This window comes from Coccinella septempunctata, chromosome 2 (genome assembly GCF_907165205.1).
Source record: "Coccinella septempunctata chromosome 2, icCocSept1.1, whole genome shotgun sequence".
Lineage (NCBI taxonomy): Eukaryota > Metazoa > Arthropoda > Insecta > Coleoptera > Coccinellidae > Coccinella > Coccinella septempunctata.
The window spans coordinates 40330047-40353701 of record NC_058190.1 but is presented as its reverse complement, the minus strand read 5'-3'; the positions used below and the strand labels follow the sequence as shown (position 1 = coordinate 40353701).

Genomic DNA, 23655 nt, shown 5'->3' with positions numbered 1-23655 from the left:
CCAGAAGTCCACAAGCATTCTACTGTCTATCAAACTCTCATTATCGGCCGATTTAATATAGTTTTGGTGGGCGCACTCGATGAAAGCATTACTACGATGGATAATTCAGGTTGCATATTGCATTCAATCTTGCAGGATTGATTATGCAACCTGAATTACGAAAAAGCTTGGCCTAAAGTTTTAAAACAACTAACTAAAATATTTATTTCCGTGGAATATTATTTCCACAAGCAAGAAGTTAGCTATTTTAAACCTAAGCTAAGCTTTTTCGTCCTTAAGTCATTAAGAAGGAGGAGAGAGAGGTCCAAAATATATGGTCATGAGGATTTGGAATGCCTCCATGTAATAGTTCTGTTTAACTTATGAAATCGTCTTACACTGATCCCGACTACAGCCGAGGCAGGAGAATTAAAATCATATAAACGAAAAAGGTATTTTAATTATATCAAATAAATTAATCTAGGTAACAAAAAATATCATAATTCATAACATCTAACTTGCTTTCCAGCCACAAAAACATTCAAGATGTTCCTGTCATCGCCTGTGAAAATGAATTTTTGCAGATTCTCCATTGGTGAAACCGTCAACAAGTAATCACATGCAGAATCTTTGACATCCAGATCTACTATAAGAGCGTCGAACTCTTTTCCCTTTTCGAAATTCCCTATTTGATTCTCCATCCTCAACGCTGGAAAATAAGAGTTAGAATTAATAGAGTAGGTTTAAACGCTGATTTGGCTATGAATGATAACATTGAGTATTAAACCCGCACCCAGTGGGTTTAATACTCAATGGTTTTGCGGAAATGAAGTGCTCAAATAAGAGCAACTATACTTTCTTTCGATGGCGACACAATAATTTAATGTTTGTAGGTTTTGCCAGTCTATAATACATTTTCATTAGAATGAATCTTTAGGGACGAAATAAAAACAGATCTTAACGAAACTTTGGATCATTTTGACACCACTTCAATTTCGGGTGGATTCGCTAAATTAAATGATATAAAGTTCTGATACTTGCCTCTAGCCCCTCCTAACGTTGCCAAATAGAATGCCTCTTTCCAATCGATACACTCGCATTTTTCATTCGAGACAAACGTGGAATTTATGGATGAACTGATAGCTGCCCTCATAGCGTTTATCATTGAGGGTGAAGCCCCTCCAGAAACATCTGAAATTTAACGAATAATTCGCCAAAAAGAAAAATTGATAAGTTGGCTTTCTCTCACCAGTTCCCAAACAAACATCGACTTCTCTATCCATTAATTTCTTCACTTTGCAAATACCAGATCTGAGTAGGCAATTAGATTCGGGACAATGAGATATACTGGCTCCTCGTTCTGCTATGAGGTCTATTTCGGATTCGGAAAGATGTATACCATGGGCAAGTATGGTCTAGAATTGAAAAGACCAATATTTCAGAGGTATATAACTTTAATAAGTTATATACCTCTTTCCCTTTAAATAATTTTAAAGGGAAAAGTCCCACTTGGGATCACTCTAAATAGTCTAAATGGAAAGACTATTCATGGGAATAGTTCTGTACAGTTCTGACCATCCATATGGTCAGAAAGCTATTCACTCAGTCTAGGCATGTCAAATATGTACCGTAAAACCTTCCGAAGTTGTGACATGTATCCCTATACATTGAGACATAAGACACAATGTTTTTGTGTTATGAAAGATTCCCACGATAATGGCTATTTATGTATTGAGAATAGAAAAAACAAACAATAGTATTTAATCAAATTTGAGAAGAAGGAATCACAACTTTTCCTTCCCCAAGTTCCAGGATCTCTGCCTATTCCAAAGTTTGAAATTTTGCGATTTGAAGTACATATTTCAACATTGTATTCTCAAGTTTCCCTATGCACTAAATTTAATATTTATTGTGAAGTTTAAACCATCGAAACAATCTCATTGATTCTAAAAGTACTTGTACCGAGACTTATACTTACTTTGGGAGTCAGCAATCCGGCTTCATCGTAAACTTCTGCGTATTTTCTGCCAAATATCCGTTCAACGAGTTCCACTTCATTAGCGTTTTCCGATATATGAGTCTGTGAAATGTGGAACAAGCTCAATTATTGTTATTGATGAGAATAATATTAGAATACCAACCTGAATATGTAAGTCTTCTTCACGAGCTATCTTTCCTAGGGTTTTCATCACAGGCATATCTACACTGAGGGCAAACCTAGGGGTTATCACAGGATGGACCAATGGGTTCTGAAACGATTTTAATGAATGAGAAAGATTTTCTCTTCTCTCTGTATCAGAAAAAGATAACGTCAATATTCAAGGAAATAAACCGTTCATGACTTTCCAAAATTACGACGAGGAGGATCTCCGAAAGAATAGAAAATGAGATAAAATAAAAAATCGGATACACATTTGAAATAAGAAAGTAGGGTCATAAATAGGATTTTTCATGTGCCTTGTAAATATGAATTGAGGTTTTTTTTACATGTTTTTGGATTACATATAACTCTTATTATGTTCTCAAAAATCAAGAATGGAAAAATTGACGAATTTTTACTTTGTTTTGAAACTTATTCCACTGATTTTTGAAGAATGGTCGATTAAAAATTTGTACATCAGAATGTAGCCACTACTTGAAGCTTTGAAAGACAGCGGTTGTTCTCCCGATGAAGTAGTTTCTTTAGGAAAGGTGTATCGACAGTTTCTCAATAAGATAGAGAAATTGCCTTCTTAGCTTTCCAATTTATTAAATTCAAACTGAATTATGACAAAGATTACTTCTTAATTTATTACGTTTGAATTAAGAAATTTTATCCCTTATGGGGACTTGATCCCGGAACTGCCAAGCCACAAGCTAGCATTCAAACCCTTCATCTGATGGGGCATTCAGATATTGGCACTGTATTATAAGGAAATGAGAACATATCCAGAAATATGAAAATTCAACGACTTCAACCAGTTTTTTATAATAGTGCAAAATACGTTTTTCACACTATTTTTGAATTCTGAAATTACTTAAAAATTAAAATTTTGGCACAGCCTTCTATATTTTATTAAATTTTTTAAAATTATCAATGAAATTAGTTGCGATTTCTCCATATCGGTAACAAAGGAAGTAGGTGATTATTTCATGACTGATGTTTTATTATCATATATGTATATAGATCCATGAGAGTGTGAAAATTTCAAAACTTTTTTAATTTTTTACTAGCAGCTTCTCATCTATGTTCGACAACATTAGGAGCGAGAAAAAATTCTGAGATGATTTATGCCAAGGTTCATGCTCCCTTTTTTAAATTTTTCTACTGGTAGATTGTAAAATACCTAGAATTTTTTGCCTTCTTCAGAATTTCTTCTGCCACCGCTATCTATAAACTCTGATTTCATCTGGATAATCTCGTCCCTCAACGATTTTTTATAGAAGTGTCTCCAAAAAAGGAAGAGCTATTATTGAAAACCGAAGAAAATCTTGAATTTCAACACCTTATGATCTGAAACGAAGTATTTGCAAACGCTAATATACTCGCGGAGTTTAAATTTTTTTATTTCATAAAAATATTTGTTGTTTTTGTTTCTAATGTTTGATACTTACGCATAATTTTTTAACTTTATTCACGAACTGTATTGTTTTCTTGATCGAATCATTCTCACTCTCCACATAATCCGTTGGCGCCATAACAGTCATATTTATTTTACCGACCAGTGCCCTCTGGCCATGTTTTATCACAGATTCTACCAACAGGAGGGAAATATGTTCGTATAATGAGGCGAAGTACATGGCAGTAGTTGTGCCATTACTCAAGGTCCTGTTCTGGAACAAAAAAGGTTTATAGGTTTATTATTCAAGACTGATTTTACAGAAAGAACCATTTTAATTGATGCATGTAACAATGATGTTTGATGTTGCTAGAATATAGATTATGTGTTATAAGTTTCTACATTTCAAAGGGAATTCCGTTGCACTGCTGCTTTATAGCCCTTCAACAGAGCTGTTTTGGTCGCTATGTCCTAATACTTCTAATCCTTGGCATAAGCCCATCAGAAGTTTCAGTATATGAAGCTAAACAAAGTTCTTTAAGTAATTCTTACCACTACAGCGTCGAAAACTCTTTCTGCAAATTCCTCGTTCTTCATTTGTTTTTCCATGGGATAAGTGTAATCGTTCAACCATTCAAGTAGAGGTTTATCATATCCCAAACCACAATTCGGATATTGGACGGCATGGATGTGTGTATCGATGAATCCTGGTATGAGAAGTTGAGATGGTTTCAGCTTGGTCTCGTGGAATTTTTTTATATTTAAATTAGCTTTGCAAGTTTCCAGATCATTGCTGGCCCCAATTGCGACTATCTAAAATCAGATTCGATTGATTAATTGACTGCCAATTTTATTCATCCTCTTTTTATTCATGTTCTTGGAACCTAAAAGAAATTTCTCGATTCTTGAAAACGAATAAAAATTTGTCAGCTTCCTTAAGGATAAATCGGAGAGATGCAAGAACAGACTGCAATCTGACAGCCACCCCCTAGCATTATTCATTAACACGTGTGTATCTCCCAGAAAAGTAATCCTAGATCTAATTAAATCTAGGATGTACCACATTTAAGTGTGGTACATACTCTGAAAGATTAACTTTTCTAGTAATGAACCTCGAGAATTTATCGTGTTTGGTACAACCGTTCGGCCTTAACGATTTTTTTTAACTGACCCCCATCTTTTTGTGAATTTTTCGAAGATCTTTCTACACGCGTATAACCCAGAAAAATCATGGTAGATCTGAATGTGATACATATTCTGAAAGAGCAACTCTTTGTAGAAGTAAATATTTCTCTCAAGCTAACAAATTAAGGGCCCCCATGGCCCCCCCCACTGGAACCGCCCTTGCTATCAGAAGGTTAATTTGTTATGTCCTAATAGAAGTCAACTAAAAAATAAGCCTTTGACATCCTCTCTAGCTCTTTCGATTGTAATATCTCTTATCTTTTAATTTTAATAATTCAATTCAAGCCCGATCATTTGCTGATACTGATAAACTGTTTATCTAAAACAATTTCGGGAAAATGTTACTACTTTGTAATAAAGCTTTTCAAATAATCTGATTTCTGATTATAACTATGAACGTTTTCTGGGAAAAAAAATTGTGAGCTTTTTTTCATGTGCTTATCCTGTGAAGCTTGCTGAGCGATATTTTGATCATAAATGAAACTCTATGAAAAAGATCTTCACTCATTTGGTGACTAAAGGGAGATTTGCACATACAGAGGATATATGGAAACTAAACATTAATTCGGACCCTGTTGAACAGTCAATAGACGAACTCTACAGTTAGCAGTAGTTTTTTTTCACATTGCTCTTTTGAAACATCGCACCATCAGGTATAATATTAGTCATTGAAATTTTTTAATCGGTAAATCTGACACTGATTGACTTCTATTTATATTTCTGATACCTACTTATCTTTGAGTACTGAAATATTCATTTCAGACAGGAATTCCTAAAAGTTCTTATCACAATACACATATCAGTCTGACACAAATATCAAGTAAAAAGATTTATACTTATACGCGCAAAACACTGAAAATCTTATACATTCGTTTATCGTTTCCAAAATATTTTCCTTCAATTCTAACATTTCTAACTATACCCACTCTTTGACCGGAAAGAGGAAAGAATTAAAGAATATAATAGCCATTGTCTAAATTTCGCTGTTCACAAACAAGAACATTATTTTATTTAATACTCTTTGTCGACGAAATGAAAATTCTGGTAATACTTCGAGCGATGGTAGTTTGTTAGTTCGATTCAGATCGTAACATTCGTTGATTTAATTATCTGCGGTAGTATGCATCTTAATTAATTTGTTTATTATTTTACTTATAATTCCCATACCTAAAACCATTTGCTATAATATGCATCAAAAAGTATACTTTGTAGTTAAATACTACGATTTTTTTTATTTTATTGTTTCAAATGTTGAAATTGAAAATTGCTTTTCAGGTGCCATCTTTAAAGAGCTGTATCTAAGCAATAAGAAGTGCTCAACAAAAATTAAATGAAAGACCCACACTATTTTTGACTAGAAATCGCCCAAATTTTTTCGCAACTATGTATTCACCCTGTGGGGCCTGTATAGTTCATCTTTATTATGTAAAATATAACTCATCAGTGATTCATATAGAACCCGTAAAAAATTGAACCCCCAAATCGCCAACAGATTCTAGGAGCTCTGTATCTGGATTTCGAAAAAAAGTACCCCTACTAATTTTCATCGAGTACCTAATCAAGTTTTAAAGTAGGAACGCATCCATTACTTATAGATGGAAGTTCCAGATTCGTATTCGAATAATTCTAATCCGTAATCTCATAATTTCAAACTGTGAACTACGCTTTATGTATAAGGGGTGATCTTCATTATCTCATAAAATTCACATTAAAAGTTTTTTATGGACCCATCTAATATCTGATTAAAATTGATTAGAGACGCTGTTGTTTTCAGTTTTAACTCAAGGTATAGTCCATAAAAACTTCATTGAAAATATTTAATTAACTAGAAATGACGCCGATTCCTTGTCATGTTTTTGATTGCAACAATTCGCAATTTCAAACACTCGCATAATAGACAATAAATTATATTTTCATAACCGTGGCCGATAAGGAATCGCTCATTAAGTAATAACACTAGCAACGTTAAAACCAAATGCATGTTCCTATGGAGAGGATCCGGGAAAAACAGCATTGGAAGCATTAAGATCGTTAAAAAAATTCGTGACTCAGTCAACGATCATTCCATCGCAGGTGAACAATGGTGGACACGGTAATAGGAAATATCCGGAAAATGCAAAATAGATGCCCTAGCAGCGTAGTTAAAACATCTAACTGACCTTCGTTTCTTCCACAATGATGAATCCATTTTCTATCAGCTCTATCTCTGAAGGACCGATGCTATGCACAATATTCCCACTGAATATCACGAATTTCTTTTCAGACTTCATTCTACTGGCTTTTTAGAGAGAAGTGATAAATCGGTTGTAGGATTCAACTTAAATAGAGCGTTTTTTCCAACATTATATTAGTCTATGGCACAATCCTAGGTCAGTGCTGTCGCAGGAGGTGGGAGAGAATCAATATTTGAGAGACGATGAACGTGGATGCCGGCCTGTTTCTATCCAAAAGCCGACGATAGGCTTCCTCAAAGATTGTTCATCAAGATCAAGGTTAAAATTGTTGCCGAATGGAACTCGGTTGAAGGTAAACGTAAAGGTGTCCCAAAATTAACGCCAGATTTGAATTGAATAGACAACCAATGTTTAGTCTTCAGACTCTTATTTCTTATTGGATCATAAAGAACAATGAATAGGGTTGCTAATAGAATATAACATCCGTCAAAGGCTTTCACGGCTTTGCTGACACATATGCACCCTTATGGGCCTTATGTCAAAATTTTCACTGACCATTTGGCACAAAAATGTTGATCCATCGTTCAATTTAATGTAGTGCACGAGTGTTTGAGGGTTTGTTGACATAGAGGCTTGACTTCAAATATCTTTTTGAACAGAAATCTAATGGTGGTAATTAAGATTGCAGAAACGGAATACATGACCATTACATGAAATAATTGGCTCTATAGCATGTGGCAACATGTTGTATTTGGACAGTAAAATGCTGCCATCAGCAAAATGAAATCTTTCGTTCAAAACTTTAGAACAGTTCCAAAAATGAGACACTCAATATGGTAGAGTCATTGTATAAAGACAGTGGTCATTGTATAAAGACAGTATCTGGCTCAACTTTGCCAGTGCCAATAGGCATTATACAAGGCATAGGCATGTTATATGGAATAATACTAGATGAAAACCCATAATGAAACTAAAAAACTTTGAATTATATGATTTTAACCCTTGAATAACTTAAAGCCACCTAGATATTCTATTGTGATTTTTAAACTCGTGAGTAAGATTGGGAAGAGGAAATGCTTGTATTGAAGCTGAAGGCGGTCACTTCCAACATTTATAATTGTATTCTCGATATTCGACAGGTTTTTGTTCTTTGTTTGTTTCCTATTGTTTAAGTTCAATGAAATGCTCGTGAACTTGCAATACATTTATATTTTTCTCGTAGATGTTTGAGTTGTCGAAAAAACTGAAATTTTCATCCAAAAAAAGTTATGAGAAAAATATCTTAGAGGCTTCTATTTCAACCCTTTCTGAGCATACTTCAGGGTTGAAAAAATTCAAACAAGTGTAATTTCATCAACAAATAATATTTACCCAGTTTCGTGTCTTTAGCTCAATATACAGGTAAAATAAAGAGGAATAGAATTTTTTTTTTTTTAATCTTTGGGAGGGTGTTACTTTTCCGGAGAGAGGTTTTCAAAAAATTTTCACCACAGAATCACCCCTGCGTTTTTTCTGTAGGATGCACCACATTCCAGTAAAAAAACCGTTTAGGTATTATTCAAAAAATACCTCAAATCTAATAGAACAATGAATTTTATTACATCAAAAAGCTTCTCAAATTACAAAAATTGTTGAAAATGGCCACCAGGATACACGCTTCCAGTCTTCTTCTAATGGTTGCCGAACTCCTTCAAAAACTTCAGGAAGCATTTCCGGACAAAGTCAAGGATGAGATTTTGACCTCTACATGCACGTGTTTCACTATCAGAATAACTTCTTCAGGTGTGTTGATATTTCGATTTGAAAAAATAATTTTCGTATTTGATCTCTTTTATTTCATTCTGTTGCTACACATAGTCAAAAAAGCTATAATTCATTTTTATTAATGCATACGACAGATAAAAATCTCAAATTTTCCATTTCAACCTACATCGCTCCTTCGCATGAAGGAATTAGCCGTCGGTATAAATCGGTTTGCGATAAATACTCGATTATTGGAATATATTGTAAACAAAGGATTCCCTTGTCGTATGGTAGTGTACTTCAAAGGAATTTTACTGACAGAATTAAAGAATGTCGCGTTAAAGAATAACAATGAATATAAGCAATACTATATCTACATCATTCCGAAAGTGAAAGATAAGGCCTAGATTTTTATAAACACAAACAAATGAATACACTAGAGAAGGAGTTATCAGAATATAATTATATCATTCCCGGAAAATTTGGAAGAATAGGGAATTAAACAATTAAAACTGAAATAACAATGCAGTCAATTCGAAAGCTCACTATATTGGAATTTCCATGTTCGTAAGAATAGAATCGCAGGTGAGATAAAATTATCCTAATCTCGGTGGATTGACTGAACGAATCGAATGCAAAGGTTGGATTATATTATTCCTGTTCAATCCAGGAAAATGGACAAACTTGGAAAGTTGCTGTAACCGATGAGAGAAACAAAAATGAATAAACTCTAGATGGAAGAAACCAAGTCCGGAATTTGAGTAAAAAATAAAACACAAATAGGTATAATATCGATATAAATATGGATGAATCGGAGAATTCTTCAATTGGAAAAACTTATAGGTATAATTGTCAACAAGATTCATGCAGGTTAGTAAGTTGACTGTCCGAAGGAAATCACGAAGACAGAAGAAGATTTGACAAAATAATGCAGAGTGGGCCATTGAAAACGAAACAACGGCTCTGTTAGTCGGCAGAACCGAATTATACAGGGGAGTCTTTGACTCGTTCAAATATTTTAACAGTAGCGTCGTGAGGTCAGAAGAAACACTTTTTTCCTCTACCAGTTTTTTCGAATCGGCTGGGTTTAAAAGATACAGGCTGTTGAAAAACCATAAAATAATGATATTTTTAGTTCTATCTCACAAACGGTTTCATCGAATGAAATTACGTACCATAAAAATTCAAAGAACCCAACTCTTGAAACTAAGTTGGACGCTATCCTATGAATATTTGAACGTTTTGTGAAATAAAACTATTTTTCATATTTTCTTGCATAATCCGCCGTTTTCGAGTAATTTGATGTTGAAAAATTAAAAAGTATCTGTGAAATCTTAAAAATTGGGTACTATGGCTGAATACAACTCTGCTTAAAAGATCCACAGATGTGTAGTGTCACAGAGTTAGCTAGTTATTCTGAAGGTAATTATTGTCTTTCCAGGGGGTTGCGCAGCTCTTTATGAAAACTCAAAATGGTTATCTTTTTATCGGGACCGATAAGATAAAATAGATAAAAATGGTATAAGAAAAAAGTTTTTCTTTTAACCCCAAGAGTCTACTGTTGAAATGTTTGTACGAGTCAAAGACTCACCCTATATATAGAAATACTCGTACAGGTCGATTTTTGATTCCAGAGGAACAACTTCAACTGAGATCAAATTCAAAATCGTATCGCTTCAACCCGGCGCAAATAGAAACGCAGGTTGGTGAGGTGACGCAGTGTGACGCAGCTTTTTCCTGCGCTGCACGTACTATATGACAAGTCACTGTCACGCTTTATTTGCGCAGTCTTGGTCTTTTCTATGTTTTACAAAAACTCACCCTGCGTCACCTCACCAACCTGCGTTTCTATTTGCGCCTAGCCATAGTGTTACAATCACAGCCCATGTATTATTAATAGGGAAGATGGAATAAGTGCAGATACCTCATTTGAAAGGCCTTTCTATTCCAAGTTTAGTATATTTAATTTTTTTCATTTAATACATACGTTTTCGAAATATTCACATTCAAATTTAAAACAACTTTGGCTTTTCCTTTGCATGCTGTGTAGATCAATCGAATTTCCACCCATTTATTCTGCAACTTCGATGATAAAAATCTACTGCACTGTCCATTTTTGAAAAATAATAAAATGATTTCAATTCCTTCTGCCAATGAATAAACTATTTCAACCTTAATTTGATCGAGTCAAACAGCATGTTCTGTGCGAAATTCAATTTTGAATATATCAAAAACGAATGGATTAAATGAAAAAAAAATATGAGGAACTCGAAATAGAATATGAAAACTCTTCAACTGGGAAAACCCATAGGCGTACCTAATTTTCAACTCGGCTGTAATGTACTGGGTAGGCAAAATTGGTGATACCCGAACTACAACTTTTTAACCCAACGAGATAGAGGAAAATGAACGGCACGTTACTGTCGTCTTTTTTCGAGAAACTAATAATGCCATCAACTGCATTCCTCTATCTTCTTTTGTTTTTGAGTTATAGGCCAAAAATGAAATTTGGGCGATATTAACTTTAGTCATTATCTCCGTTTCTGTTTGTGCTAGGATGTTGAAATGAAAACATTATACAGAACAGACACTATTTTCATAGCAATCCAGTGCCGTTCTATGATTTTTTCCAACAGGTTCATTAGCGATTCTTTCTAAGTCATTTTAAACCGCTGTTTTCATAATAAAAAACGAAACCTGTTGGGAGAAATCACAGTAAGGCACTGGATTACTATCAACAAAATGTCTGTATAATGTTTTCATTCCAACATCCTAGCACAAAAAGAAACGTAGTTAATGACCAAAGTTGAAATTTCAAGTTTGGCCTATAACTCGAAAACAAAAGAAGATAGAGGAATGCATGATAGTTTCTCGAAAAAAGACGACCGTAATGTGGCATGTATTTTCTTTTATATCGTTGGGTTGAAAAGTTGTAGTTCAGGTATCACAAATTTTGCCCATCCTGTACGTCAACTTGCCTAACCATCCACGTTCGAAAAAAATCATGAAGATGTGTCTGCAGGAAAAATATGAATATAAAAATGAATCTCTATGATCCCGAAAACAATTCCACTGGAAAAAACTTATAAGGTAATTTCCTAATCTAGTGTTACACGACAACTTATCTACTCATTCAGGTACCGACGAAATAAAGACTGTGGTTCGACAACACAAATATAAATTCAAATCTGGACATCTATCACAAAACTCTTCAACTGGAAAGACTCATAGATGGAGCATTTTTCAACTCGGTTGGATGGTGGAAGGTCAACTTGTCCAACTGTCCCGGTACAAAGGAAATAATGAAGATGATCGACCAACTCTCTCCATCAATCCGGGATTGATAATTCCCATCATAGGAAAGGATTTGAAAAAAAATTGGTACCGATTATCGGGTCGCTTCGATAAATGCAATGGCAAAATATAGCGGGGGGATTCTTGGCAAACCACCTTTTGTCCTTGAATTTGCGGGAGCGCCAAATCTGAAGTCGTAATATGAACAACAATTTGTTGCGCTATAAATTTACTTGCAGTCCATAGATTCTTTTAGAAAAGAGGATATGCACGTACGTTCCCATATTATTAAATACAAAATACCGGCCACAAAATGAGAGTTTTCACGCTTATATGTGTTTATTTCTGTGCCTTGGTGAGTATACAAAAAGTGATTGTTTTCGATAAGGAGCTCATATGCATTCCACAACGTGATTAAATGCTGTTATTTGGTTGGAGGAGTCGAAATTTGAAATTTCATACGGGGAATCGGTTTTGTGCTTAAAATTTGCAATATGCAGATTTGCATTTTCACGCTCAATAGGAAAAAGTGTCACCGAATAATGTCCAGTTGAATGGGTTTCTTCACAGAGATGTACCTACCGGTAGATTCGGGTGACTTGGGTCAGTCCTGTAACTTGGGACAATTACCCCCCTTGCAAATTTCTTTGTTTCTTACCATTTATGAGTGAAGGGACAAACTTATTATAAGATTGTGTAGTGTCTTTTCGGATAGTTTAACAATTAATTCCTGTTGAGTTTGCCGTGACCATAGCGTTTGAATTGACAGGAAAAATTAACTAATTCAGGAGAGTAAAAGCGCGATTTTTATGGCCCCTATACTTTCCAGTGTCCTGTACATGTGTTTCACTTTGTGCATGTGTAATTTTTTTTCTGGATACGTGGGATATCAGAGATATGTCATGAAACAAGGTTGTTTACAAATCAAACGGCAACACGGATCTCATTCATTTATTTTGTTGTTTCATAGGGTGACTTGGGACAATGCCGAATAGATACAAGCGGCGCATTGGCAGCAGGAAATATGCCGATATTTCGCAAGATATTATTATTTACGTTATTTCCACAAAGAAATCACCAGAGAATGAAAGAAATCAAAGGTACCTTGTTTTGTTTAGTTTTTTACATTTGAGTTGCAATATATTTACTTTCGCTGTAATAGGGGTTTATCATTTAATTTCCTCACCGAATTTCAACTATATAGTCACAAATTCTAATTTTTCAAAACTATACACCGTCGCAAGTCACCTATTAAATTATTTGAGAGTTGAGAAATCAATAGATTATAACTTGTGTCCCAAGCCTCCCATATCGGTGGGTGACTTGGGACAAGAACTATATTTAATTTTTTTCAAAATTTATATCCGAATTCTGAAACATGGTATATATCCTAATCAGTAGTCTGAGTCATTAAGCATATTTTAACCTCTTTTTCAAATAAAAACAGGTCACCGTTTTAAAAATATAACAAGTTAAATTCAACAATCGTCCCAAGTCACCCGAATCTACGGTACTTATTGGGTTTCCCATCGATCCTACGCACATAATTTCTAATTGGGCCACCCTGTGAACCAGTATACATACAATAATAAAGTCCATCACTGCAAACAACTCATTCAACTTTATAATACGGTGTTTGGTTACTCTGTTTACTTTTCTCCAATTTAAACGGCTTTAGGATTAGCTGCTCCTACTTAGGGGTTGAAAGTAATGATCTCCATTAGTCAGGTAAATGAGCCTCTTGGAAAACCAAATTGATATTTTTGATTTTACAAAAAAACGGTAAAGATTTCCAATCCGACGCAAAATGATTTGGACAGGATATCAAATTTTACAATTCTGAGTTAACCTCGGCACATGTCCTCTATTCAAATTGTCGTAGGGGTGGCTAGCCTTCGTAGGGGTTGAACCCAAAATATGTTTAAGGTCAGTAAAATGTATCCCCCTTTATTCCAAAGTTGACGTTTCACTTTTGTAATATTTTCTAATTATTGAGCATGTCCCCTCCTTAACAATAATTTGAATGTAATATTGTTTATTTTTTTAGGTTTATGGACAAGGTGAGTACTCTTCTTGAAGTCTACGAATTTTGTTTGAATCTCGAAATATCGATTTCATCAAACCTTGCTTCGGATTCGAATAATACATAGAATACAAAAGTAATAAATTTTGATGGTATTAAAAGCTCCTGTGAAATTGAATAATTCAAAATAACAGCTATATAAATAGGTTTGATATTTTTAAATAGGTAAATAGTTCAAACATAAGGTTAAACTGCCAAAAAATATTCCTCTGCAATGTAATTCGTTTAATCAAAATGTTAATTGTATTGGGGAATTACAATGTTATGAATTCCTTTCTTGCAAATATCTGCTCAAAACATTTTTATGCCGGAGATAAACATCGTCTTTACTATACATTGCCACATTTTTCGAATTCCTATTCATAAAGTGTTTTCTTTCGTTACAAATATGTAACATATTGTTCTACTCACAACATGATGAAAAATTAGTATCATTAGAGTCATTCGAGAATTCTTGAAATGCACTTACGATAAGACCGAGAAAATGTTTCAAAGCAATCTCAGTAAATATCATCTCAAGAACAAATGTTAGCCGGTATGTAAAGCAGGTTCTTGTTCAAAAATTCAGTCTGTCTGGTAAAACAACTCCTTATACCAACAGAGTAGTAGAAGCATATCGAAAAAATAGTTTAATTCAACCGGAATTCACCATCGTAGTTTCTTTTTTAATTTTAGTTTTCATTTGGGAAAACTTCGCTTAGATAGACTCAGTAAAAAATCCGGTGATAACAATAAGAAGAATTTCTCGTAAAGTTGAGTTTATAGTTAAGATATAGGTACCAAGTATTTATTTGAGAACTTGAATTTTACAATGTCATATATTCAGTGATATCATTGAGTATTAAACCCACTCAATGGTGATATGGAAACATAGTGGAAATAAACGACTACTGCAAAGTTGCCGTAAACAATCGATTGAAACTTCATCTATATGGAAGAGCTTTTTAAGATTTTTCATATATGTACATAATTTTATATGGAGTGGATCCTTTTTATGAACTTGAAGAACGATCTGAATATGTGTGAAAGAAGGCAAAAAGAACACACAGGAGATAGAATTGCCGTCATTTATTAATAAGATAATAAGCCTTAGCAATGAGTAGGTAGCTGGTCTGTGATTTCTTTAAGGATTTATTGCTGTAACAGAGCTCTGAGCTCTGACATCATTTTAATATTTTCCATGTCACAGATAATCTTCATTTCGACATTTCATTAATTTTCATTGCAAAACCCCAAGGAAAACTGCTTGAGAGAAGCTTAACTACAGAAGAAATAATGCTGGTTATTGTTTGTTGAATTTTTAGCAGAATTTCGAGAAACTCCTGTTTACATGACCCTACAAATCATTGCAATCTGCAAAATGACGTTACAATCATTTATACGATTATAACAGTATAACATACCACAGCCCTCTTAACACATTATGTGTTAAGAGGGCTTTGAACAGACCATAGGTATCTATCTATACTTAGTGTGTTTAACAATATAAAATGTTTTTTAGCATGAAACGTCGTCTTACTTAAGACTTTGTATGCATCTCGCCTTATGGCGATATATACAAAATAACTATTATTCCAGTGGATTTATCGAACCTAGGTGCCATCATCGAACAGAACGTCAGGAGGAATCTAGAGCACCTGGACAATCTCAGTAGCCATATCCATCACCAAATGTTTCCCTTCAATAATCTAGGACAGCAAATCCAACACGACGTCCAGTCTAGGCTGGGGGACATCGAGGATCTTGGTTCGAGGATCCACAATGAGGTGGAGCACAATTTGTTACCAGTCAGGGCGATGGCTCTGAGGTTGCAGATGATAAATGGAATAGGTGGAAAAACTGTTGTTGCTTTTCCTAATGGTGAGTGTAATTTGATTTCTCGAGGAACGCTTTACTTCTTAACCGGAAGAGCTCAAAAAGTGTAAGGATCATTCTGAAAATACTCATACCCTTTAATATTCTTTTTTTTTTCAGGAAAGAGGCTGATAGCCAAAAACGGTAATCTCTACGAATGCAACGGATCTGTGAACAGTCAGGGAGATTGTGGAGGATCCTTATCGCCTTTGGACTTCAGTAAAAATGAGAATTACTGTTACATGTATCCCAACGTAAGGGTGAACAACTACCTATGTTTCAGCAGTAATTCCCAAGGAGTATCTGCAAATATCATAAACGGAAAAGTGTCTTGTTCCACCGTGGATAACAAGCCTTATCTTCTCATATCCGAGGAGGACTATCAGAAGATGTGCAGCAGTGTTGGAGGTCAACCCACTTACACATATTACTCAGATGTCAACAACTCACATGGCGTGACTATTCCGAACGATAATCCGTATGTGAAATGTAAAGGGAACACTCCCAACGTCTGCGTCTTCAACTGAAGAATTTTTAAAACAAAAATGAAATCTTGCCCTTGCTACCAAAAAAATCCAATAAAGTAATTAGTGATATTTTCAGAAAATATTTTCCACCCGATAAAAAATTGTTTTCCTAATATTTCTCCTTAGATATATGCCACACACGTGTACAGTTGTCCAGAAATTGGACAATATGATACCTTTTTTTATGTTTATGCCTAAAGAAATGCAAAATTTTCATGTCAACAATGGTTCAAAAATGCAGCCCTATATTTCCGAAACTTTTCGACCCAAACCCAAATTTTCTGGTTTTGGGTGTGGAATTCTTGAAAAGATGAAATGTCGGTTAAATTTAGATATTAGTGAGTTTTTTTTAATATTCATTTAATATTTGTTGTCATTTCTTCTCCCGCAAGGAAATCTCCGATATTAACTCTTTTTTATCTATTTCATATGAAAGTTAAGACAACTATTTATTATTATCAGACATCATCTATTTCATTGAATGATGATGTTCAAATAATTATATAAGATAAATCCCTGTTTCCACTTAAAGTTTAAAAAATCAAGCACGTCATGCACACTGGTTTTTTAAATTTCAGATCTGACGTGCTCTGAGGTTTGTGATAAAATATAATTACAAAGGAAGATAACAGGAAAGATTGAGATATTCAAACTATATTTTGAAATCTACAGTTTCTTTTATGAGATAGCTATTCTAAGATCCGCATCAAAAAATGCTAAAAGTTCTGAAATAGCTTCAATTTTCATTGTGGGAGGAGTGCAGAGACATTTCAGAACATATAATGTGAAGAGTGAAACTGAAAAATCTCACAAAGATTTTCGATACAAGTTTGAATTACAATACACAAGGTGTAAAATGAATAGTTGCTAAAAAATTCAAGGCGCAATTCATTTTCAAAAAATAGTGTAGGCCTTTCACATATTTTTTTTGAGCAGCTGTATCCTAGCATGGGTTGCTCAAAATATAATTATATAAAAGAACCACACTATTTTTTCGCAGAGAATTACCCCTTCGCAACACTTGATGTGCCCCGTGTATAGCAAAGAGAATTACCAATGAGAGAATGAGAATTATCAATGATTACTTTAGGGTGTGGTTAGAACAGTTGGGAAATACCCTTTTTAGGAATTTTTCCAAGCGATGAGGCATTCAATTAATTTTTATAAATTTCTTGGAAATTTTTTGCCCATCGAAATATACAATTCGATTTGAGGGGGTGTGCAAAAAATTTAGAAAATAGAACTTCAAGAAAGAAGATAATCACTCTTCAGTTTCTTTTTCCTTCTCCTCGAACCTACTTTGTATACAGGGCGTTCCATTGGTAAATGAACATACAGTAACCTGAGCTAGAGCTACCCTAGTCGAGTCCAAAAAATCAATTCCATAACCGAAATACAGGGTGCTTCATGTATTAACCTAAAATTTCAATTTCTCATAACTTTTGAACCAACCAGTATAGTCGGTTGATATTTGGAATATATAATTCACTTGCACAGGTTGATTCACATTTAAATTTCCAAAAAATTCCAGGTCCGTAATTGAAAAATATGGGACATCTTCCAAGCTGGGATTTAACACCCTGATGTATATATAAGTTTTTGGATTTGATGGAGATATTTGAAAAGAGCAGAAAATTTTCAATGAGATTCCGTAGATTTCATTGTCCCGCACGTCATTTTGCTCAAAGGAAACTCCAGGGAAAGCGAAGTGAGAAATGTTTTATATGCTTATTTTGGTTACAAATCGTTTTGAGACCTATGTAAGTGAATCATATATTTCAAATATCAACCGACTATACTGATTGGTTCAAAAGTTATGAGAAATTCAAATTTTGGATGAATACATGAAGAATAACCCTGTATCTCGGTTATGGAATTGATTACACTTCTCTAATATGAGTTTTTTGGATTCACCTAGGGTAGCTCTAGCTCAGATTACCGTATGTTCGTTTACCAATGAAACACCCTGTATAACGCCTGATTAATGTCACTCTATTACCAAAAGGGATAAAAGGATCGCGAATAATATTATATTTCTATTATTCCTCGAATATTATTAAAAGTTACGATCGTTCATCGAACTTAATCATTTTTTAGAGACGTTTCGAATCGGTGTTAGTTATGGTAAAATGAATTCCAGATTGATGAATGAAATTCTGAAAAACGTATTGATTCTTATTCGCGCATCTAAGTAAAAAATCGAGCTCCCATCATGATTGGAGTTTTAATTCTTATTTTTTCAGTTTCGGGAAAGGTAAGTTTCATGATCTACAGTTCTTTCTTTTATATTTACTGAAAACTTCTTTTTCAGGTTGACTGTCAGACAGGTATGTTGTCTCATGATATGATCTAATAAAATCATGAAACATTACTATGTTGAGTTAAAAAGCAATTCTTGTAAGTCTTGTGATTATGTTACATATTCAAAGTAATTGCAATTTTCATTATGGTAAGTAACACTCAGTAATTGAGCAGCGCTAGAGTACACCAGCAGTAGAGCAGTATTCAATTGTAGTTGTCCATTTACGAATTCATATTATCCAGGGCCGGATTAACGGCCCCTTTTCAACCATCATAATAATTTTTCAAAAGTACCTTAGAACTTCCGGAAAACCTTTCCTCGAAAAACGCGGAGAAAAAGTAAAAATTGAAGAAAATTCACAAATTTTTGGGAGGCGATAGAATATTTCGATTCGAGTTTAACTAGCTTCTTTTTATCATAGAACTGATGACCAATTTTGCGAATTTTTTTTCTCGATGCATACTTTTCAAAAATTTTCTCGATTTGCATAAATCTGACATACTTTCTGTTTTTAAATTTATAAGAATCCAAATTTGTGTTATTTATTACAGAGATTGTTCCACTCAGATCATCGCTGGTAACTCTTCTTAAGGAAGTTGTTTATAAAAGTAAGTCGATAGATCTGCTGTATAAAATAATCCTAAGCACAAGTTATAGGAAGTAGAACACGAAAAACGTTATATTGTAGTTTTCATTCCCAGAAATCTAACGTTTAGTTGCCGAAATAAAATATCCTTGAAAAAAAAATTTTCTCTGGGCAGCTATGAGTTTCATCAATGATGATCAATAAAATACAATTTTATAGGCAAAAGAAGTAATGAAGTGTCACAGATGTAAGTTGAACGAAAAAAATTTAGTACTTCGAAATAATAATTGAGCTTTCACGAACGATTGATTTTATTCTAATATCCGTACCCACCCGCCACCCGCTAATCATATTCACTTCCGATCATGTTCCAAAATTTCCTGAAATACTGGTAGATATGTCATTCTAGAGAAATAGCGGAAATCAAATTATTGAAACTTTGTTTTCCACCGAAGAACATTGAAAATTAAAAGATAGAAAAGGCCCCCGACGGAAAAATCAGCTACGTTTATAATTATAGAGCTAACCTTCGATTATACAGTACAGAAATTCAAATACACTGAAAAAAGTCAGAAAAATCTACTTTGACTCTGAACTCACTCTCAACGTGGTTTCGAATTCTCTACAATGGAAAGAGGAATAACAAGATTCTGAAATATTGTTCTCCTTCTCGAAAAAATATCTTGATTGGACAATGGATAATATATTTGAGATATAGAAGATGCCGTCTGAAGAATCCCACATCAAAAAAGCCGCCTACATATGAAAGTATCATCTGGTACTATTGAATTTATTTGTTTTGCGTAGGTATTATTATCAGAAAAATATCCCAAGTCGGCAAGTTCATGATAATCGAGGGCCCATTTACTGCTCTGTCGTTTGGCTCGGGAAACAGTTTAGTTCCGGGACCCTTCTGCATTGTTCGGTGTACGGAGGCTCCTGCTACGCCACTGATTATCCACCCTACAAATAGCTACGCATTGAATTCAACCTCAACATAGAGGGAATTCCCATAATGTGCATGAAGTCTAGTATTCTCTCAGCTGATCTCTCACGTACAAAATCATGCCAATTAAGTTTCCCTGTATAAAACATTCAATTTTTTTCGTGCACAAGCACGAGGCAGGGGGCCTCTAGGCAGTCGCCTAATCTGCCTAAAGGTTAATCCGGCTCTGATAATATCAAGTGAGATACTGAAAATATGCTGGATTCTGACGATTACGTTTTTTCCAGTTTTTTCCTCATTTCCCCAGAACTGGACTTACTATGATCTCATACCTGAGACTATCTGGAATTTGATGGGGAACAGGACAAAAGAAACATCACCACATGGCGATCCACTTGAATTTCCTAAGGAACTTTGCGGTGGTGAGAAAAATTCCGAATATCTTCATATCGAAGGAATGCGAACCAAAGTCAAGATGTTGATGGGTATTGGAGGAATCACATCAGCTTCATATGCGAACGGTAAATGTATACCTTAATTGGATTATTAAATTATGTGAAGGAATAGTTATGAAGATGTTCTTGGGTAAATTTTTCTATCTATTCTATTCGATCCCAGACAAACGTGGATGATATAGTCTTAATGAACAGCTTTCTGGCGAATGTGATATCATATATAGTTGGAAAAATAAGATTCTCGAAAAAGAGGGATTGATGGATACCCTCGACTCCATTTTTATTTGAAGTATGGGAGATCAATATTGAAATAGGAGTGAAATACAACCCATAAGTCTCTAATCTCTTATAACTGATCGGAAATTATACAAAAATTGAATATTCAGGGTACCCACTGCCAATATCACCATTATCACATTGTGTTCAACGATATTTCATTTATCTTTCAGAAGAGAAATCCCTCAACATTGGCGGTTCAATCTACAAATGCCCCTCGCAAGGGCGATCATCGGATAAATACTGCGACACGGATGTCTCCCTAGTCTATTTGGATGCCCTTGAAAACATTTGCTTTTGGAAGCCCTTCAAGGAAGTCCGAAATTTCGCTTGCTTGAACGTCGAACTACCCTTCACGTTCAACGAAAACGTAGACGGTAACGTGGTTTGCAGGTCAAATAATAAATTCGGCGTGCCAGTTTTGCTGCAATCCAGAAGCTACGTCAAATTATGCTCGAAATTTGGCCATGGGAAATTTGTATACTACCCAAGCGCAAACAAGACTGACAGTGTGGAGCTTCCACCCAGCAATCCGTTTGTGAGTTGTTTGAATGAGGAAAATGAAAACCTGTGTAGGTTCACTTTTTGATGTGAAGACTACGACATTAATAAACGAGGCTAGAATAAAGTATCAGTTTCAATACAAAACCAGCAAACTCTTTCTAATTCACGACCAAATAGTGGTCATACAGGAAGAAGGTATAGAAAGAATGCGTAATTCAGTTCAAAGGAAGGGTGAAGACTTATTGGGTGGCAATGTCTGCTCAATTGACAGAACTGGTTTCATTGTCAGTTGCTTGTCATAGACAATATGTAAATTTATATAGAGATAGTTCAACATATGAGAAAAAGTTGTTTATCAAATGAATAACTCACACAAAGTGCTTCATATACATTCACGAGTTAGTCCGGTTATGGATGAGAATTGAATTAATTAAATTTATTGCACTGCGACCCCCAATTTCATGATACCTATGCCAATGCGTGCACGTGTGACAAAAGCAGAGTACTTCCGATCTCCTATTCTTGTCATATAGTCACAGATTACAGAGTAGTAGTAGTGCATACAGTACATGACCTCCACCGACCACCGAACGTCCATTTTGGGTGCAAATGAAGTTAAAATTGTCATAGATCTTATATGAACATCCTATTGATATACAATTTTGTATAATAACATAATTAGGGCAAAAAAACAACTTGTGGAAAGATAACTTTTATTCTTTTTACATAAAAACATTAAAATCTCAATCAATGTCGCCTTGAACTGAATTGACGTATAATAATGAGAGTACTCACATCTTTTTAGGATCCTCAAGGATAAAATTATTTAAAAGGGTAACATTCTAATTAAAATCTCGTGTAACATCAACACAGTGAACAATAGATAACATTCAATAGTTGATGAAAAGAAATGTTTGAAATATAGTACGAAAAGCTACAAAAACGTGATAAGAACACATTTAAAAACAGCCTTACAAGAAACTAACTACATTCAATGATTACCGAAGTTCTGGTAACAAATTACAAATAATTGATAAAATGAAACAACTATATTTCATTTTTCTCTTTCGAAAATTCATTTACGTAGTTTTTCAAAGGTAACTCCGAGTAAAATTGCATTTTCTTCGAACTTTTATACTCAAATCACAAAAGATAAGAGTGAGTTATCAATTTAAATAATAATTGAATTTTTCTACTGGATATTTATGTTGAATATTTTTCTTAATTACAGAATTTATTGCATAAAACTATATGTCTGTAATTCATAACATAAATAAATGCTAATTATCCATATATATTGACGGTTTTGAAGAATATACCTACTGAAATAAATCCATGCTTCAGTTCAAATGTCTTGTTGTTTCTCACAAAAATTCATCAAATCGATATAGGTTTTCAACTTCATAGCATAATGTGGGCTTTGTAATAAGAGAAAAACATTAATTATTACAGGTTACTTCAAGAAGATCATAATACAATATCGTCATTATGAAAGAGTAAATTTAATGCCGACTTAAAGTTTGAAGAAAATACAATATATCATAAAATCTATTTCTCTTAGAAGTAATTCGAAATTTCAAAATACAACTCTGTTCTAAAAACAAACATTTGGCTCATATCAGTGCAGTCAACCAGACTATCAATTTGGTCGGGTTTATAATAATTGAAAGAAAACATTCGTTAAATCTACATTAATACTGTTTACTTTTCAATTTCATCGAATAGGGATATATGGAATATTTTCTTCAAGACTAGAGGAAACTAGAACATTCATTCCATATTTTACAATATTTATACAACAAAACTGGAAAAGGCTCAACTTCATAATTATTTACAACAAATTTACTAAATGGAAAATTTTTGATGAACAATTAGTATGGGAACCTTACGTAAAATAAGGTGATACCTTGTTGATCGGTTTATTCCTGAAATTAGGTTACTTTCATAACATAAATAGGAAATATAGTCTTTTTGACTCAATATTGGCTAATCATGAGAATTCTGAGGACAGATACTTCCGATGAGGATGTAAGGGCTCTGATTTCCCCAGTTGTATTCCCCTTCATCACTACGACAGTTTGCTTTAAGCTGGCAGTATTCCTCTAATATTTGGCTTTTTCATAGATGCGTCTACATGAAATCAATCAGTATTTTGTATTAGAAGAAAATATTAGAAAAAAACATTTAATTTTATTTCAACATATACGA

General features: G+C 34.1%; 4 protein-coding genes across 9 annotated transcripts in view; 2 read left to right on the top strand and 2 right to left on the bottom strand.

The window, feature by feature from the left end:
* Positions 1-421: 421 nt before the first annotated feature.
* LOC123308200 (guanine deaminase) lies at positions 422-7076 on the bottom strand. The gene is made up of 8 exons (XM_044890774.1): positions 6863-7076; positions 4071-4331; positions 3574-3792; positions 2121-2228; positions 1958-2059; positions 1229-1394; positions 1021-1170; positions 422-688 (listed from the first exon to the last, which is right to left on the bottom strand). The coding sequence occupies exons 1-8, from the start codon at positions 6971-6973 to the stop codon at positions 477-479; spliced, it is 1329 nt and encodes a 442-aa protein (XP_044746709.1). The 5' UTR covers positions 6974-7076; the 3' UTR covers positions 422-476.
* Positions 7077-12068: 4992 nt separating this feature from the next.
* On the top strand, positions 12069-16447 carry LOC123307920. 3 transcript variants are annotated; one of them, XM_044890417.1, is made up of 4 exons: positions 12069-12269; positions 13962-13974; positions 15594-15857; positions 15972-16447. In XM_044890417.1, exons 1-4 carry the CDS (start codon positions 12228-12230, stop codon positions 16376-16378), a joined length of 726 nt encoding a protein of 241 aa, XP_044746352.1. In that variant the 5' UTR covers positions 12069-12227; the 3' UTR covers positions 16379-16447. The 3 variants fall into 3 exon arrangements, with proteins under 3 accessions (XP_044746352.1, XP_044746353.1, XP_044746351.1); XM_044890416.1 differs by having other exon boundaries at positions 12072-12269; positions 15576-15857; XM_044890418.1 differs by lacking the exon at positions 13962-13974 and having other exon boundaries at positions 12071-12269; positions 15576-15857.
* Positions 16448-18335: 1888 nt separating this feature from the next.
* On the top strand, positions 18336-21571 carry LOC123307444. 3 transcript variants are annotated; one of them, XM_044889762.1, is made up of 5 exons: positions 18336-18632; positions 18690-18705; positions 19232-19288; positions 20500-20733; positions 21117-21571. In XM_044889762.1, exons 1-5 carry the CDS (start codon positions 18591-18593, stop codon positions 21530-21532), a joined length of 765 nt encoding a protein of 254 aa, XP_044745697.1. In that variant the 5' UTR covers positions 18336-18590; the 3' UTR covers positions 21533-21571. The 3 variants fall into 3 exon arrangements, with proteins under 3 accessions (XP_044745697.1, XP_044745698.1, XP_044745699.1); XM_044889763.1 differs by lacking the exon at positions 19232-19288 and having other exon boundaries at positions 18338-18632; XM_044889764.1 differs by lacking the exons at positions 18336-18632; positions 18690-18705; positions 19232-19288 and adding an exon at positions 18730-18827.
* Positions 21572-22143: 572 nt separating this feature from the next.
* The window catches only part of LOC123308718 (phosphatidylinositol 4-phosphate 5-kinase type-1 alpha), a 60742-nt gene continuing 59230 nt past the window's right edge, over positions 22144-23655 (bottom strand). For both annotated transcript variants that reach the window (XM_044891503.1, XM_044891500.1), the window contains one exon: positions 22144-23577. In XM_044891503.1, the coding sequence (XP_044747438.1) occupies positions 23531-23577 (47 nt within the window). In that variant the 3' untranslated portion in view covers positions 22144-23530. The remainder of the gene's footprint in view (positions 23578-23655) is intronic.

Coding starts and splice junctions, on each gene's coding strand:
- LOC123307444 (XM_044889762.1), top strand. CDS start 18,591: ATGATTGGAGTTTTAATTCTTATTTTTTCAGTTTCGGGAAAG. Junction 19,289..20,499: donor TAAGGAAGTTGTTTATAAAA/GTAAGTCGATAG, acceptor CGTTTTTTCCAG/TTTTTTCCTCATTTCCCCAG. Junction 20,734..21,116: donor ATCAGCTTCATATGCGAACG/GTAAATGTATAC, acceptor TTTATCTTTCAG/AAGAGAAATCCCTCAACATT.
- LOC123308200 (XM_044890774.1), bottom strand. CDS start 6,973: ATGAAGTCTGAAAAGAAATTCGTGATATTCAGTGGGAATATTGTGCAT. Junction 2,060..2,120: donor AAGAAGACTTACATATTCAG/GTTGGTATTCTA, acceptor CACATTTCACAG/ACTCATATATCGGAAAACGC. Junction 1,395..1,957: donor CCGGATTGCTGACTCCCAAA/GTAAGTATAAGT, acceptor TTTCAATTCTAG/ACCATACTTGCCCATGGTAT.
- LOC123307920 (XM_044890416.1), top strand. CDS start 12,228: ATGAGAGTTTTCACGCTTATATGTGTTTATTTCTGTGCCTTG. Junction 15,858..15,971: donor TGTTGTTGCTTTTCCTAATG/GTGAGTGTAATT, acceptor TTTTTTTTTCAG/GAAAGAGGCTGATAGCCAAA.